At 41.4% G+C, this 17062-nt stretch overlaps 1 protein-coding gene across 2 annotated transcripts in view; it reads right to left on the bottom strand.

Moving 5' to 3' along the window:
• Window positions 1-10598: 10598 nt before the first annotated feature.
• The window catches only part of XDH (xanthine dehydrogenase), a 177235-nt gene continuing 170771 nt past the window's right edge, over window positions 10599-17062 (bottom strand). For both annotated transcript variants that reach the window (XM_030196110.1, XM_030196111.1), the window contains 3 exons: window positions 16362-16550; window positions 14371-14538; window positions 10599-11155 (listed from right to left, as the gene is read on the bottom strand). In XM_030196110.1, the coding sequence (XP_030051970.1) occupies window positions 11105-11155; window positions 14371-14538; window positions 16362-16550 (408 nt within the window). In that variant the 3' untranslated portion in view covers window positions 10599-11104. The remainder of the gene's footprint in view (window positions 11156-14370; window positions 14539-16361; window positions 16551-17062) is intronic.

Genomic DNA, 17062 nt, shown 5'->3' with positions numbered 1-17062 from the left:
AAATACAGACATCACTTTTTTGCAGTGGAATAATGATGTGGAAGTAAAATTTGTTCTTTTATTATGGAAGCCAAAACAAAAGCCACACAAATCTAGATATAGATACAAAGTCCGAGAATCACTGGCTATACATAGCTATTATTGCATTTTAACGCTGGCTTTGAATATTAGAGGATGATCCTCAAAGAAGAGTGGAAGCAGTATCTCTGAGTGCTAAACATAAGGTCATTACAGTATATATCAGAGGTGTCAAACCACAATCCTGGAGGGCCACAAAGCAGTCAGATTTTCAAGATATCCCTCGTGAATATGCATGAGTCATTTTTGCATGTCCTGCCTCCATTGGTTGCATATATATATATATATATATATATATATATATATATATATATATATATCATGCATATTCACGTGGCATATCCTGAAAACCATTCTAGTTTGCAGCCCTCCAGGCAGTTTGACACCCTTGATGTATATTCTATATGTGGGAACCAAGGTTCCTTGGATACGCAAAGATTTGGATGTGTACCCTGTTAAAAACCATGCCCCTCAGAGACAGTGGACAGCAGGGCTGCAGCAGTCCAAATGGAAAGTGGGAGGGCTTTTTTAATACTGATGATTCTCCTCCTCTCCTGGGCGGGTGGGCAAAGAGGAGATGAAAGTTAGAAGGATATGTGAGAAGGGTATGAATGCTGGAGATGAATGCCATTGTTTTAAAGTAAATTTTGCTGCTAACACATGGTTAGTGCAAAATCCTATTGCACTTTGGCAAAATCCTATTGCACGTTGATGATTCTTTTTGCATTTTTCATATCTTTTTCAGCTACTTTACATTTTCATGGCCATATTTTGAAAAGCCCACTAAATAAGAATTTTATTATTGCAGATTAGGCTCTTATTTTTCAAAGTGATTTTAATGTGTCTGTCGCAGGCTTTGTTCTAGGTGAATTCTCTACCATTTAGGAGACCCTCCTGGAGTTTGGTGCTTATCAACCTTTTTGTGGCTGTGACCCCATGATTACAGCCAAATAAATTTGTGTGACCCCCAGGAGGTGCAGAATACTGATACACCTGTGGAGAATCTACCTCGGTCACGACTCCAAATGTGGGATTTGTGACCTCATTTGGGGCCCAACCCACAGTTTGGGAAGTTTTGTTTTAGTTTATGTGCATAGGGAAAGGGATTTAGAGGAGATTTATACATATTTTGTTTTTGCCACAGTCACCACTATCCTGGTTTATTTATCTGCCTCAATGCCACTTATCTAAGAGGTCCACTACACCTGTATAAAGCAGATGACTTCTCCTGGTGTCATGGTGTTCTGAAGTGGGGCCTTTGAAAATCCCTTGTTTAAATAAACCCTGAAAAAGGGTTGAATTAGCACATGAGACAGAGTTAGTGAGATGCAGAGAAAGGAGCGAAAGAGAGGGGGAGGACTAGTGTGAGCAGGGGCATAGTCAGATGTCCATTTTGGGGGGGGGAGGGGGACCCAGAGGTGAACTGTGGGGGGCCAAGAATTTTCTCTCAGCACTTTTCTTCTGGCCCCCACCCCAAACCATGACCTGCTCTCTACTTCCCCTTCACCACTCCTATCTTTGCTGGCGGAGACACTTAAGCTTCACCAGCCAGAGATTCACTAGCTGAGCCCCCGCCCATGCTGCTTCAGCAACAAGGAAGCCAACGGGTGCTTCAGCTGTGGATGCCGGCCTTTCCGCAGATTAGTCTCTCTTATTTTTCAAAGTATGAGTAAAAGTGCCGGCACCTGTGACTGAAGTGCCCCGCCAGCTTTCTCATTGCTTAGGCAACACGGACAGGGTTCAGCCACAGAATCTCTTCAGCTGGCATAGCTTGAGCATCCCCACTAGCCATTTATACAGTGCTACAATTTTGGAGGTGGCCTGAGCCCACAGTTAAGAGAGGCCAGACCGCAAAGCCCCTCCCCCTCCATAGCTATGCCACTGGATGTGAAGAAGATGAGACCAGGCCTCCAAGCCCCTCCACCCTCCATAGCTATTCCACTGGATGTGAAGAAGATGGAAAGCTGTAAATAGCTGCAGTAAAAATGGGACATTGATGACTGGAGGTAAAACCTGAGTGGGTACAGATACAGAGCAAGTGAGGACGGTATCCAGAACATGGCTCATGGAATTCTTTCCAATCTCTCTGCATATAAATGCATGTGTGTGACTTTATGTATCTGTTGGAGGAGGAGGTTGGGGTATGTGTGTGTGTGGTGTGTGTGTGTGTGTGTGTGTGTGTGTGTACAGGTTTATGTGTGTCTGTGCATGTGTGTTTGTATTTTGGTATGTGTCTGCATATGCATGCACACATGTATGTAGTAGAGACGTTCCGAGAGAAAAGGACATTTCTCTGGTAAGTGAACACTATTTTGCTTTGTGCTTTGGGAACTTAAAGATTGAGATTTAAAGGAGGAATTATAGGTTAGTGATAGGCAAGATAAAATATAAAAAGCAAATTTTATCAACTAATCTCCCTAGTTTTTTCCACTTATTTTTAAAAACTTTACACCACAGCATTAACAGATATAATCTAGCAGGCACTGCAGGATCTAGTTTAGTATTAAGGGGGGATAAGAGAGAGAGAGAGAGAGAGAAGCAAGCATTATTAACTAGTTGCCGTGGTGTACAAACCCTTTCCCCATAGTTTTAAACTGAAAGTTTCTCTAGAAATAGGCATTTTTCCCTTAGTTTTAGAAAAGGTTCCAGAGGAGATCCGTGAAATTATAGAACGGTGAGTCTGATGTCGGTGCCGGGCAAAATGGTAGAGACTATTATTAAGAACAAAATTACAGAGCATATTCAAAAGCATGGATTAATGAGACGAAGTCAACATGGATTTAGTGAAGGGAAATCTTGCCTCACCAATCTACTACATTTCTTTGAAGGAGTGAACAAACATGTGGATAAAGGTGAGCCGGTTGATAGTGTGCATCTGGATTTTCCGAAGGTGTTTGACAAAGTACCTCATGAAAGATTCCAAAGGAAATAGGAGTCATGGGATAGGAGGGAGTGTTCTATTGTGGATTAAAAATGGTTTAAAGATAGAAAACAGAGAGTAGGGTTAAATGGTCAGTATTCTCAATAAAGAAGGGTGGTTAGTGGGGTTCCCCAGGGGTCTGTGCTTGGACCGCTGCTTTTTAACATATTTATAAATGACCTAGAGATGGGAGTAACTAGTGAAGTTAAATTTGCTGATGACACAAAGTTATTCAAAGTCATTAAATCGCGGGAGGATTGTGAAAAATTACGAGGACCTTACGAGACTGGGAGGCTGGGCGTCTAAATGGCACATGATGTTTAATGTGAGCAAGTGCAAAGTGATTCATGTTGGAAAGAGGAACCCGAATTATAGCTACATCATGCAAGGTTCCACGGTAGGAGTCACAGACCAAGAAAGGGATCTAGGTGTCGTCATTGATGATACATTGAAACCTTCTGCTCAGTGTGCTGCTGCGGCTAAGAAAGCAAATAGAATGCTAGGTATTATTAGGAAAGGAATGGAAAACAAAAATGAGGATATTATAATGCCTTTGTATCGCTCCATGGTGCAACCGCACCTCGAATATTGTGTTCAATTCTGGTCGCTGCATCTCAAAAAAGATATAGTGGAATTAGAAAAGGTGCAGAGAAGGGCGACGAAAATGATAAAGGGGATGGGACGACTTCCCTATGAAGAAAGGCTAAAGCGGCTAGGGCTCTTCAGCTTGGAGAAAAGGCGGCTGAGGGGAGATATGATAGAGGTCTATAAAATAATGAGTGGAGTTGAACGGGTAGATGTGAAGCGTCTGTTTACGCTTTCCAAAAATACTAGGACTAGTGGGCATGCGATGAAGCTACAATGTAGTAAATTTAAAACAAATCGGAGAAAACTTTTCTTCACTCAACGTGTAATTAAACTTTGGAATTTGTTGCCAGAGAATGTGGTAAAGGTGGTTAACTTAGCGGAGTTTAAAAAAGGTTTGGACAGCTTCCTAAAGGAAAAGTCCATAGACCATTATTAAATGGACTTGGGGAAAATCCACTATTTCTGGGATAAGCAGTATAAAATGCTTTGTACTTTTTTGGGATCTTGCCAGGTATTTGTGACCTGGATTGGCCACTGTTGGAAACAGGATGCTGGGCTTGATGGACCTTTGGTCTCTCCCGGTATGACAATACTTATGTACTTATGTAGGAAAGAAAAAAGATAGGAAAGAGATGAAATGAAAGATCAATAAGTCAGAAGCAAGTGTAGTGAGGGAATTGAACAAGAGTGGACAAAAGGCAAATGAACAGCAGCTGCTTGAAGGAAAATTAACAGAAAGACAGGAATGTGTAAAAGAGAAACTGGAACCTACATGATGGAAAAATAGAATGACCAGACAACAAAGGTAGAAAAGGCATTTTATCTTGAATTTAGAAACTGAAATATGTTAGCTTGAGAAATGTGCATAGCAGATATCATTTCATTGTGTTCAGTAGAAAAATAAATACGTTTCTGATTTTAATTCTCCACTGTAGCAGTATATGCTGAGGTTCTGAGTTCAATTTTTGTCTATTAATTTTTATTTCTAATTTGTGATCCACTGTGATTGTGATTGTAATGGTAGGTGGGAAGATTGGAGAGGAGGCAGTGAAAAGAGGGAATTGGGGGAAGGGGGCTTCTTTATTTTCTGGCCTAGCATGTCTAACACTAGTCCTGACCCTTGCTGTAGCTGGTGGGGATCCCCAAGCTACATCAGCTGAGGACCTCCTCTGAAGGTAGCCAAAACTCCTTCCTACTAAGCTTGGCAGATGGCGATAACATCCTTGAGCCACCAAAAACTAAGTATGCATGGGGTGCCAGCATCGGTAACTCAAGGAGTTGTTGCTACTGCTGGCTGCCAAGCTTGGTAAAAGGGATTTCTGGCTGTCTTTGGAGGAAGTTTTCAGCTGACAGAATTTGGGGATCTTTATGAGCTAAAGTATATTTTGAGTTGGAAGGTGCTAAGGGAGGGGTGGAGAGTGGGGGGAAGAGGGGGATGGGGGCAGAGAGAAAATTTTGTGCCCACCCACTTTGGGCTCAGGCCTACCCAAAATTGGCTGCCTGGCTACACCACTAGTCCAATCTTCTTGGGGGCTAGGAGATAGGCCAATCTTGTTGAGGGGAGGGGGAGGCGGAAGGGAAGAGGGAGGGAAGGGGAGAGCACAGAGAAGGATTTAGGCTGTGACTCAGAAGTTATGTGGGTGCTGACTGATATTCAATGCCAGCACCCACATAGCTATTCAGACATACAACATCCCTTTGTGCGATAATGTCTGATCACTTGGCTATGTGGGCACCAGCATTGAATTTCACTGGCACCTGCCTAACTCCTGGTTCCTCCCCAATTCTGCTCCTGGACTGCCTCTCCATTGCCCAATTTTGACATGGCCAATTGCTGATATTTAGCAGCACTGCCCAGTTAAGTACCACTGAATAACTTAACCAGCCCACTCAGCGTGCGTTAACGTACCGGGCCCCCAATTTTTTTAGATTTATATTTCTATTTTTTTTAAGTCTGTGCTACCTTATTATGTTTAATTTATGGTTGCACTTCACTTCGAGATATTAACATGATGCAAAACATCAAATATATGTATTTCTTTAGTTTTGTTTTATTCATTTGCATATAAAAGTTTTGTTTGACCACCCATTGAGATCAAGCTCATCGAGCAGGTGTAGAACAATCACAACTAAAATAGCAAGTAAAACATCAAAACACAAAAATAAAATAAACAAATTATCAGAAATTAACAGAGTCGCAGAATACTCCACCGTGCCAGACCCTCAGTGCCAGACTCAAATCCCTGTTAAATTTTACAAAGCAAGGTTCCTGCAGTAAATACTATGAAAGAACTTTCCAAAGAGAAGGAACAAAAAAAGCAAAAGTGGTATGAGGTGTCTAAACATATCCGAGTCTGAGGTGGAATGAATAATGAAACTTGAGAGGAGAGGAGGCTCTGTGCAAGGGAATAAGGTATAAGGTTGATTGATGTGGAGCAAAAGAGTCAATACAATCATTTTTTTAAAATTTCAAATAATTTTTATTGTTATTCGAAACATAACAAAGAAATGAACAGTACAGCAGGGCCAAGACATGTGGAGGCATGATTGAATCGTTTCACCCTTTCTAACAATTTAATCAATATAATCTGATTGACTGCAGGTCATTAAGTGCTGTCAAAAGGAGATCACGGTACAAAGTATTACAATAATCAATTTTAGAATTCTTGCCCTAAAGTAGAAGTATTATTGTGATTGTTATCACTAGCATATATGTTTTTATGAACATTTTTTAAATCAAAGTGCTGTGCAGAATAAAATAAAAGCATTCAGCAAATTCAATGGGTAGGACTGGGGAGAATTATCCTAAAGCCAGCCTCTCAGAGGTTAGCAACTATCATCTGATTGCTTCCATCCCTATGTTTATTAAAATAATGGAAGGTTATGTTACCAAACAATTCATTAAATATCTAACCCATCATGAACTTCTTCCCGCTACTCAATTCAGCTTTAGAGCAAATTATAGTATAGAGACAGTTCTTGGCACCTTGGTTTCTCATGGAAAGAGTATATTGTGTAAGAGTCAGTGTGCTGTTATCTTCCAGCTCGACAACAGATTGACGGACTTTGATTAATATCTGCAATCAATGTGGAATCCAGGACAAGGCACTGGACTGACTACAGGGTTTCCTGAAGAATTGTTGCTATATGGTTAACAAGGACAGAGTTTTGTCTGCTAAATGGAGGACTCCAAGCGGAGTCCTGCAGAGTTTGCCATTATCCCCTATATTGTTTAACTTATTGATGAGATCTCTGGGCATGTTGTTAGATCAATTTAAATTTACCCACTTCATTTATGTGGATGGTATAACTGCATTCTTGCCATATTCTTCGTCTTGGTCTGAAACTTTGTCTCATATTCAGTTATGCATGAAACTAATTGATACTTGGAATTCTGCTCATCATTTGAAATAAATAACGAGAGAACCAAATTTCTTTACCCAAATATTTTGTATCTTCCTTAAGTCCAAGGAGGATACAAGATATCTATCACATTTTTTGTGGATGGGAACAGGTTTTATTTAGAGTTGCAGTTAAAAATTCTTGAGGTAGATAATCTATTAACGATAGAACACCAGCAGGCTTTTTTTCGAAAGAGAAGGGTGCCCATCTTCCGACACAAATCGGGAGATGGGTGTCCTTCTCTCAGGGTCGCCCAAATCGCCAGCCTTAAATGTCGTACCCAGCTCCATGCAGGTCCTTGGAGCAGTTTTAGTGGGTGCAGTGCACTTCAGGCAGGCGGACCCAAGCCCATCCCCCCCCCCACCTGTTACACTTGTAAATGTACACTTGGTAAATGTGAGCCCTACAAAACCCACCCGAAACCCACTGTACCCACATGTAGGTGCCCCCCTTCTCCCCTTAGGGCTATGGTAGTGGTGTACAGTTGTGGGTTTTGGGGGGCTCAGCATCCAAGGTAAGGAAGCTATGCACCTGGGAGCAATCTGTGAAGTCCACTACAGTGCCCCCTAGGGTGCCCGGTTGGTGTCCTGGCATGTCAGGGGGACCAGTGCACTACGAATTCTGGCTCCTCTCACGACCAAAGGGCTTGGATTTGGTCGTTTTCAGATGGGTGTCCTCGGTTTCCATTATCGCCAAAAACCAGGGATGACCATCTCTAAGGTCGACCAGCTCAACATTTAGGTCGACCATCTCTGAGGTCGACCTAAATGTTGAGATTTGGGTGTCCCCGACTGTATTATCGAAACGAAAGATGGACGCCCATCTTGTTTCGATAATATGGGTTTCCCTACCCTTTCACAGAGCCGTCCTGCGAGGACTGCCCCAGGAAAACTTGGACGCCCCGTTCGATTATGCCCCTCCATGTGTCTGTGATGTTGAAGAACATTTATCTTACCTTTAGGAAACTCACAGCTATTAAAAAATATTTTCTTTTGGATAACTTTCAGTTGTTCGTCCAATCGCTTATCTGGATTTAATTACTGTAGTCTTGTGTTGATTGGATTTTCTAAAGCTCTTCTTGACCGCTTACACGTAATGCAAAATATGGCGCTTAGGTTGATATTCGATCTGTTGAGGTATGAGTCAGTGATTATTTAAAATTACATTGGTTGCCTTTTAATGCCCATATTTATTTTAAGGTGAGTGTAATGGTTTTTAAAATCTTTTATGGTGATGCTGCTTCATACATGACTGATCTAGTGGTGCTACTACATAGAGTTAGTACTAGGAATCAGTTTCTCCTGCGATTTCCGACTGTTTCCCAATTTAAATCATTTAAACATTTTTCTTCATCACTTCAATATCAAATAGCTAACATTTGGAATTCTTTACCTTTATTTCTGCGAAGCTGCCCACATTATTTATTGTTTTAGAAAAATGTGAAAACCTTTCTTCTTTCACAAAGCAGGCCTTAGGGGCCCTTTTACTAAGCTGCGGTAAAAAATGGCCTGTGGTAGTTTGGACATATTAAATTGATGCACACTGGGCCCATTTTTTACTGTGGCTAGGAAAAAAGGCTTTTTTTAATGGGGGAAATCTAAAGTACAGTTAGCTTTTACATTGTAATTGTTTTTGCAACGTGCAGCGTCAGACGGATCATTTAACAAACGGTCTTTTTAAAGACCATTTTAAAATCCTTGTCTGCACTTTTCTCATTCATGACTTGAGTTCTTTTCATCACGTCACTTGATGATCATATTTTATCATCGTCACTAGCCACAAGACTCCTGATGTAGGCCATCCAGCTGAAACACAACATTGTGTCGAGTCATTTTTAGAGTCATTTTTAATGGTGAATATTTGTTTGAATATTAATTAAATTTTGTTTATTTTAACTTAACTTCAGGTCCAATTATTGGATAGTCTGGCTCATATTCCCACCTTTTTGTTTCTACTACCATGTTAAACAGCATACGCCAACTTCAAAATTACCACCAGGTGCCCACATACTCCACTGGTAGTGATTAGGTATGCACTACCCACGCATTAGCCCTACTGCTGCTTAGTAAAAAGGCCCCTTTTGATGCTTTTTCTGGTAATTATATTTGGTTGTTGTAATTCCCGGACACATTGGTTCTGCATAGGTGGAGGTGGACTATAAGAAATGATGTAAAATAATATATAGGTTTCAGAGAAAGACATGCAGTAGGTTTAGGCCGTGCAGTGGAAACTTCAAATCCCACAGCTCTACATCTTTTACCCAGTGAATCTATCACAGGGGTGGACCAGGGAGCGAGTGCCACAGATTTTACAACTTACCAATACAAAAGGAAAGCAGCTGCAGAATGTGAATGCAATGAGGCTGATATTCAAAAAATTTATCTGGGAAATTTTGGAAGTGTCGTTATCCCCCCCCCCCCCCCCCCCAATTTTACCTAGAGAATTTCTCATCCTGCAGCCTGGGACAAATGTTAGCCAGTTAAATAGGGGAAGGGAGAGAGGTGTGATAAGGCAAGGTTAGGAAACCACACCAGAAGGAGAAACATTAGGAAAACCGAACCCATAGAACCCCCTGAAGCATAAACAGAAAGGAGAAGCCAAAGACCTGGATAGTACTCCAGGAAGGGGAATCAGGAAGAATCTCTTAGAGAAAGTCTTGCTATTCTCACAAGTGATCACTAGAGGGGGCAGTAGGGATGAGGTGCAGTTCCCCTGGATAAAAAGACAGTCTGGGATCCATTTACTAAGATGCATCAAAAAATGGCCTGCACTGGTATAAATGCTTGTATTGGGTGCATGTAGGTCCATTTTTCAGCGCACCTGCAAAAAAGGCCCTTTTTTTGCCGAAAATGGACGTCTGGCAAAATGAAAATTGACGCGCGTCCATTTTGGGCCTTAGATCTTACTGCTACCCATTGACCTAGCAGTACGGTCTCACGCGTTAACCGGGAGTAATCAAAAGCACGTGTACAATGCCGATTACCGCCCGGTTACCGCCACGTGCTGGAAAATAAAAAATATTTTCTGGTGCACGTAGCGGACGTGCATCAAAAATGAAATTACTGCCCGGGCTATGTGGTAGCCGGGTGGTAGTTCAAAACTGATGCACGTAGGACACGCGTAGGAGCCTACACAGCTTAGTAAAAGGGCCCCTATGTGACCTGGAGAGCGGAGGCTGAGGGATGAGCTCCCCTCAGCCCAGCCTGAACCAGAAGCAACTGGTGACTTCCTGAGGAACCGATGGACTACACTGAGGAAAAGAAGGAGATACCCCTAGAACCTGCTAGAGACAGAATGGTGAAATGGAGTGGGAAGCCACTGACCAAAAGCAGGCCTAACAAGTAAATGCAGCTGTGGAAGGACACAGCCAGAATCAAGCTGCGTAGAGGGAGGTGAGCTGCCAGCCCTTCTTGACATAAGGGCTAATTGCTGAGGCCTGAGAGGTTGTTTTTTTTTTTTGTGAACTGTTGAACTTTACAAGCTAAGCATACCTAGGAGGAATCCTTGCTGAGGAACTGCTAAAATGTATAACCTGGAATATACCTCAAGGGAATTGTTACCAGGATTGCAAAGAGTAATAACATTTCTTTACTTGTTTGGACTCTTTTTCTTATTGTTTTGGACCCTTAATGGGATTTGAAAGTGGATTATTGGGATTTAAAAGTGAAACGTTTATGGAAAAAATAAAAACCATAAAACCCAGACCGTCTCACTTCTCTACCCTGACTCAAACTGTGTTAAAACCCAAGTGTGCTGGTGAACACAGTTGTTTGGAGAGTAGAAAAGGACTCCCACACCCATGTATGACTACAGTGCAATTAAACTTTAACTGGATAGTGCTGATATTCAGTGGTAGCCGGTTAATTCTGGTTGGAATCATAACTACCTAAAATTATCCATTTAGCTTGAAATAAGTATATTCAGTGGCGGTGATATAGCTAGATACAGTTTTGAATATCTGGTTAAAGTGCATCTAAACTTCTTAATGAAAGTCTGAACATGTTTTCCTCAACCCCTTCACAACCACAACAAAGTCAATGCTGCTAGACTGCAGGTGGCCTCTGACATCACCAACTATATTAATAGTCCAGCAGTGTTGTTACTCGTATGCATCCACTATACTCTCACATTCCATGGCTTAAACGTCCCTGGTTCAGCAGGTGGACACTGGAAAAAAACAGAAAAGTAGGATACAGGTGTTATATTGCAACCAAACTTGTGGGGCAATGTCCATTGCATTCTGTAAATTTAAGACAAAGATGCTGACCACATTACTGATTGTCCTGAAGGTGGTCGTTATAGGGTTTCTATGACAAAATCAAAGACAGACTATAATACAGATGTACTAATTTGATCTCTGTCTAGTTCTCAGGTCTTGTACGAGTTTTTACTGGAGCTGCTTTTCTGTAGCAGTAGTGCTTGGATATGAGCAGCAGCAATACATTGGTTAAGTGCCACAAAAACGAAGGCAATAATGAGATGCAGGGGGTTGCCAAAGTCTTGTAAGTATAGGCACCTTGTGTATGATGCCTAATAATTCATTTCAAACTAGCTTTCAACAGCTGAGCTTCCTTCAGAGCTGAGCTAAGGATGACATTGCCAAATGACCTGAGCAGTTAGTCACTAATCTGTTAATCTAATAAAATGTTTTCAGCTTTGTTTGTTGACCTTCTTCATACCCACATGGACTTAACATGGCTACTGAATTACTTTATTATAAGCCTTTTAGAAATTCTGCTGTTAGCTAACCATATTGTTAGGCAGCATCTTCAAACATTCGCAAATGAAGAAGAGAATTCACTTTCAGTGTAAAGGATCAACCATAAAATGTTTTCACCATACCATTCATCCTTGATACAACCAGTAGGCGAAACATGACTCATGTCGGACCATAAGAACCCCCAGATCCGACGCTTTTAAGTTAAGTGATTGATTTTCTACACATCTATAAGTTTGCACACTTTTGAGAACATATAAATTTATGAAGAGTTTTGGAGTGATCTCAAGATAATATAAAGTTAAAAATAGGACCAGTGACGATATTGGAGATAATTATTCTGGTGGTAAAAAAAACCAAACAGTTATTTCTATCTAAATTCTCCACTGAGGTCCCCCCAAAAATCTTTTCTAATATATTTTACAAGTAGGATTTTATATATAAGCTCATTTTGTCACATTCAACTCTAATAATTATCGGCATTAATTAGAATTAATTGAAATGTATGCGTGCATTTTTAGTTGTGGAGATCTGTGTGTAAATTTTGCACGTGGCTGCAAAAAGGGGGCACAGCCATGGGAAGGTCCTACAATTATGCACGCTGTTATAGAATAAGGGGGATCCATGCCTAATTTAGATGCAAGGATTTACACCAGGACTTACTTGGTGTAAATCCTCACTTAAATTAGGCGCCAATCCCAGCCCTAAGCATATTCTATAAACGGCACCTTACTTTCAAGCGCTGTTTTTAGAATAGTGCTCAGCACATTATTTTTTCAGCGCTATTTATAGAATTTGGTCAAATGTGTGCAGACATGGTCCAAAGAGCTGTGGAGTCAGCAAAGGCCTTAAAGAAGTTGAAGGACAATGGTGGACTGTGAGGCAAGTCTCCAGGAAGACAAAAGGATCTGTTCCTGTACATTGTTATTGCTTACTGTAGATACCTTAAGGTTAAAGTTTGGTTATTTTTATTTCTTTGTATACTTGCTAATTGGAAATCTGAGTAAACATTTTTGAAACAAAGAGAAGCTCGAAAGAGTTCCAGGAGGAACTCAAGTCCACTGAGTTTGGAGGGTATTTGTCTCACTTCTCTGATGGAAGGAAACCTACTTATATTCAACAGGGACAAAAAACAGATATTTGATAAATGTTTTATGCGTAAGAAGAGGTTGCAAGAAGGGTCCTGGAGGGATAGAGGCCTGGAAGCCCCAGAGAGATTCCAGCAGATCACTTAAAAAACCTGAGAACTTATTTGTGTGGATGTCATATTTTTCTGTTTTTGATCTGTGTATTTATGTGAAAACATACAAACTGTTCCCTGTGATTTTCTGGCCTGTAATATTGTACCCCCATAAAGTTTGTTGTTTGGAACAAAACTCAGTGTCTGGAGTATTTCTGTGAAGGGACTAAGAGGATGATCTTCTTAGGGTATCACATCATATTGCCATTCCTTATTGTACAATCCTGTTCCACACACTGGAGTGGAGGAGTTGCCCAATGGTTAGTGCAGTGGACTGAGAACCCACTGGGGATTTGGGTTCAGTTCCCACTGCAGCTCCTTGTGACACTGGACAAGTCATTTAATCCTCCATTGCCCCAAGTACAAAAACCTAGGGGCCCTTTTACAGAGCGGCAGTAAGCCCAACATGGGCTTACCACTAGCTCTTCCAGGACTACCACCAGCGGTCCCGCCCTGAGTGCACGCCATTTCCGGGGGAAAAAGAAAACTCCTGGAAATGGCTTGCGCGGCAGTAACCAGGCAGTACACACCGCCAGGTTAGCGTGGGAGCCCTTATTGCCACCTCAATACGTTCTCTTACTGCATGGCCATATGTGTCTGGGGGCTTTTTATCCGCTGTGGTAAAAAGGGCCTTGGAGCATGGGAAAAACGGCCACCGCTGCTAGCCCAGGGCCTTTTTCCCACATCTTGGTAAAATGACCCCTTAGACTGTGAGCACACTAGGGATAGAAAAAGTGCCTGCATATAATAAATGTAAACCACTTTGGCTGTACCACACAAAGGTGGTATACCAAATCCATGACTCTACAGAAATCAGCAGCCTGGGGTTACACTAATTTGGTTTCCAAGATGAGTCTTTTGTTGCATTGCTCATATCTTTTGAATTTTGGTCTGGTTTTCTTCTGTCCACATTTCCTTTTAGTTTTATTAAAAATATCAGGCCAATGTTCAAATGAAGTTATATATTCACCTGTGGCTGGCAAATTCTGGACCTGCTGAAGCCTTTTCAAACTCTTATTAGGCAACCCACAACCAGTGCATTGCAATAGTCTATGCGTGAGATTACATATGCATTAAATAACTGGGCAAAATCAGACTCAGAAAAATAACCTTCAATCTTACGCAATTGGCACAAATAATAAAAAGAAGAAGAAACCAGTTTGAGAGATCTGGTTATCAAGTTAGTCCTGCATCCAAAAGAAATCCATACTACGAAGCTGATCCTTAGCTACTACAATAGCCCTTTCCCCAAATAGAGATGGATGGGAAAATTTATAGCTATCTCTCTGAATTCAGAGAAATTCTGTTTTAGATGCATTCAATTGCAGCTTATTCCCCATCATCCAACTTTTGATTCAGAGGAAAAATACATTGGGAAATGGGTGGAAGGAAAGAATCGGAAGAGTCAAAGAAAAAAGGACATACCAGTTTGGTGAAGTCATCAACACAAGCATTGCGTATCCTCTCCGGTGTCGCTGGGCTATCTAGTCTGAATAAACCGGTCAGGCCAGACTCGGCTCTTGCTGTGGCAATGGCGTCTTTGATGGCAAAGAAGATCGAGGCAGAGAGGAAGAGAGGAGGCTCTCCAACAGCCTGGGGAAAGAACACAGAGACTTACCAACTCACCAGAGTCCCAGAAGGCTGCTCAGAATGTAAAAAAGGATTTATGGTTACAGAGGGAGGGCTAGAATATCTTCTCAGTGGATCACCTGAGTCTTTCTTTGGTGGCAGTCTCTCTCTCACTTTGCCCAGCAGTTTCTCTTGCTCCTTTGAAAATCCAGTTCATCCAGAAATATTTATTGTGTCAAGAGCCTCCATTCACAACTACCCAGTCTTTCCACCCCATTTTTTAAAACTCCACACCATTTAGCCTAGCATTCATAAAGGACTGTAGACTATTGCTCCTCTTGGAACCCAGTGTGAAAGAACCTGAGCCTGATCAAGATGTGAAATGAATAAAGTCCTGAACTCCACCCTCCCCCTCCCATCCCCCACCCCATTCCAAAAGCTGTGACTGCTCCCTCTGCAGCATCCCCAGACTCAGATGGCAGTCATTTCTCCTGTAACAGTTTTATTGCCCTCACTTTTTTCTAAGTAGTGAGGGCCGATATTCAGATCACAGGAGATATCCGGGCTGCATCCTGCGGTCAGTGCTGAGCCCGGATATTCAATGCCAGGCTGTTTCCAGTGACAGGCATTGAACATCCAGTTTATTTTTAGCCGGTTTGAACTTAACTGGCCAAGCTGATATCCAGCGCTAGCTGGTTAAGTTTGAACCGGCCAAAGATATTCCACCTTTTCACACAGCCACATCTGGCCACATTTGGCTGTTTAACTGGCGCTGAATATTCCTGGCTAGTCGGTTATATCACGCAATATAATTGGCTAGTTGCTATCCACTGACCGGGGATATTCAGCAAGAGATATCTGGCTTTGTTCCACTGAATATCAGCGGCTAAGAACCATTTAAGCAGCCAGATGCCATTCCTGGCAGGTTAAATGGTTTTGAATATCGGGAGGTAAATGTTTAAGTTATTCTGACTTAATAATTAGGGGGGGGTGGAGGGAGGAGAAATGAAGATCCTAAGGACCTATCAGAGGCAGTGATGGAAGATAAACTAAAAATGGCAGAGGAAGGTCAGTGAGCCAGTAAACACTCAACTCATTATCAAGGAAGCTAGAATCCAAGAAATATAGAACTCAATAGCAAGTAGAATAGGGAATCAGCTTATTGTGTGCTTTATTTGGTTGGTGCATTCTCACCCATAGGATTATAATCTGGTTGCTGGTGTTATTCCCTGGATTCTATATAGCGTGCCTAGCATTCCATGCCAAAATCCAAGCGTATTCTATAATAACATGTGTAATTTAATTGATTAAGCCAATGAGCATTGTTAACAGCACTTAACAAGCAATAATGAGCACTAATTGGCAATAATTAGAATTTATGCACACAACTCCCTAAACGTATTCTGTAAAACACTATGCCTAAATTTTAATGTGTGCAGGAAAAAAGGGGTGTAGTATGGGTGGGGAAATGGGCATTTTGTGGGCATTCCAAAATTTACACGTGTTGTTATAGAATATGGACCTCTGCGCCTAAATATATGTGCTGGGATTTATGCCACATTTTCGTTGATGTAAATGCATATAGTTTTAGGCACTAGGATATTGACTAAGCGTATTCTATATACTACGCCTAAATCTAGGCACCACTTATAGAATACACTTAGGTGGAAATGTTTTCTGCATGGATTTTTTAAGCGCAGAAAACATACGTAAACACACATATGTGAGACCAATGTCCCAATGAGGGTGCCTACTTATTTTGTGCCAGATACACAAAGGCTATTTTGGTTGCCAAAAAAATGCACATGGCAATACTTGTAAACCAGAAGCTGAAATGCTATCTTTACCTTGGAGGAGTAAATGGCTTTGCTGTTTGGATGGTCACGGAGGAGGGATACATTGAACTCTGTGGAGATGTCTCCAAATGCAGGGATCTTGTATGAACCAGGCCCCTGTGTATACAGATTACCCTCTGGGGAATAGCGGAGCTCCTCTAAGGTGAACAGACCCAGGCCTTGCACGAATGCTCCTTCTATCTGCAGAACAAAAAAAAATTACACAAATTTTATTACGCCAAGTCTCTTTTTTTTCTTATTTCATCCTTCCCTTAGGAGTACTAAAAGCAATGTAAACGTAAAAACTAGAGATCTGGAGGCTTCTTGCATGTGTATGGTAAAGAATTGAATGAAAATGGGCTTGAACAAACAGGCTGTCATTTTACAGATAGGTCCCCTCTCTCATTCAACCGAATGAAAACAGCTAAAGCACTAGCAATTCAAGGTTCTCCTTGAACCGTTGAACTAATATTGTAAGATTAGCAAAACATCTTTCCTTGAGTGCTCCACAGAAAATTTATCACCAGAGATACTCTACCCTAATGTAGCTTTTTCCACAGAATGTAAAGTTCAAGAACAAGAGGTCAACGTATGAATCTGAAAGATGGAAATGTGAGAAGGAAAAAGTATGTCTTACATGATAATTTACTTTTATTTATTCCCAACAGATCAGTCCAGAACTTATGGGTTATGTCCATTGACCAGTGGATGGA

This window comes from Microcaecilia unicolor, chromosome 3 (assembly GCF_901765095.1).
Source record: "Microcaecilia unicolor chromosome 3, aMicUni1.1, whole genome shotgun sequence".
NCBI lineage: Eukaryota > Metazoa > Chordata > Amphibia > Gymnophiona > Siphonopidae > Microcaecilia > Microcaecilia unicolor.
Note: the sequence above shows the minus strand (reverse complement) of the source record. Positions and strands in the feature narration are given on the sequence as shown.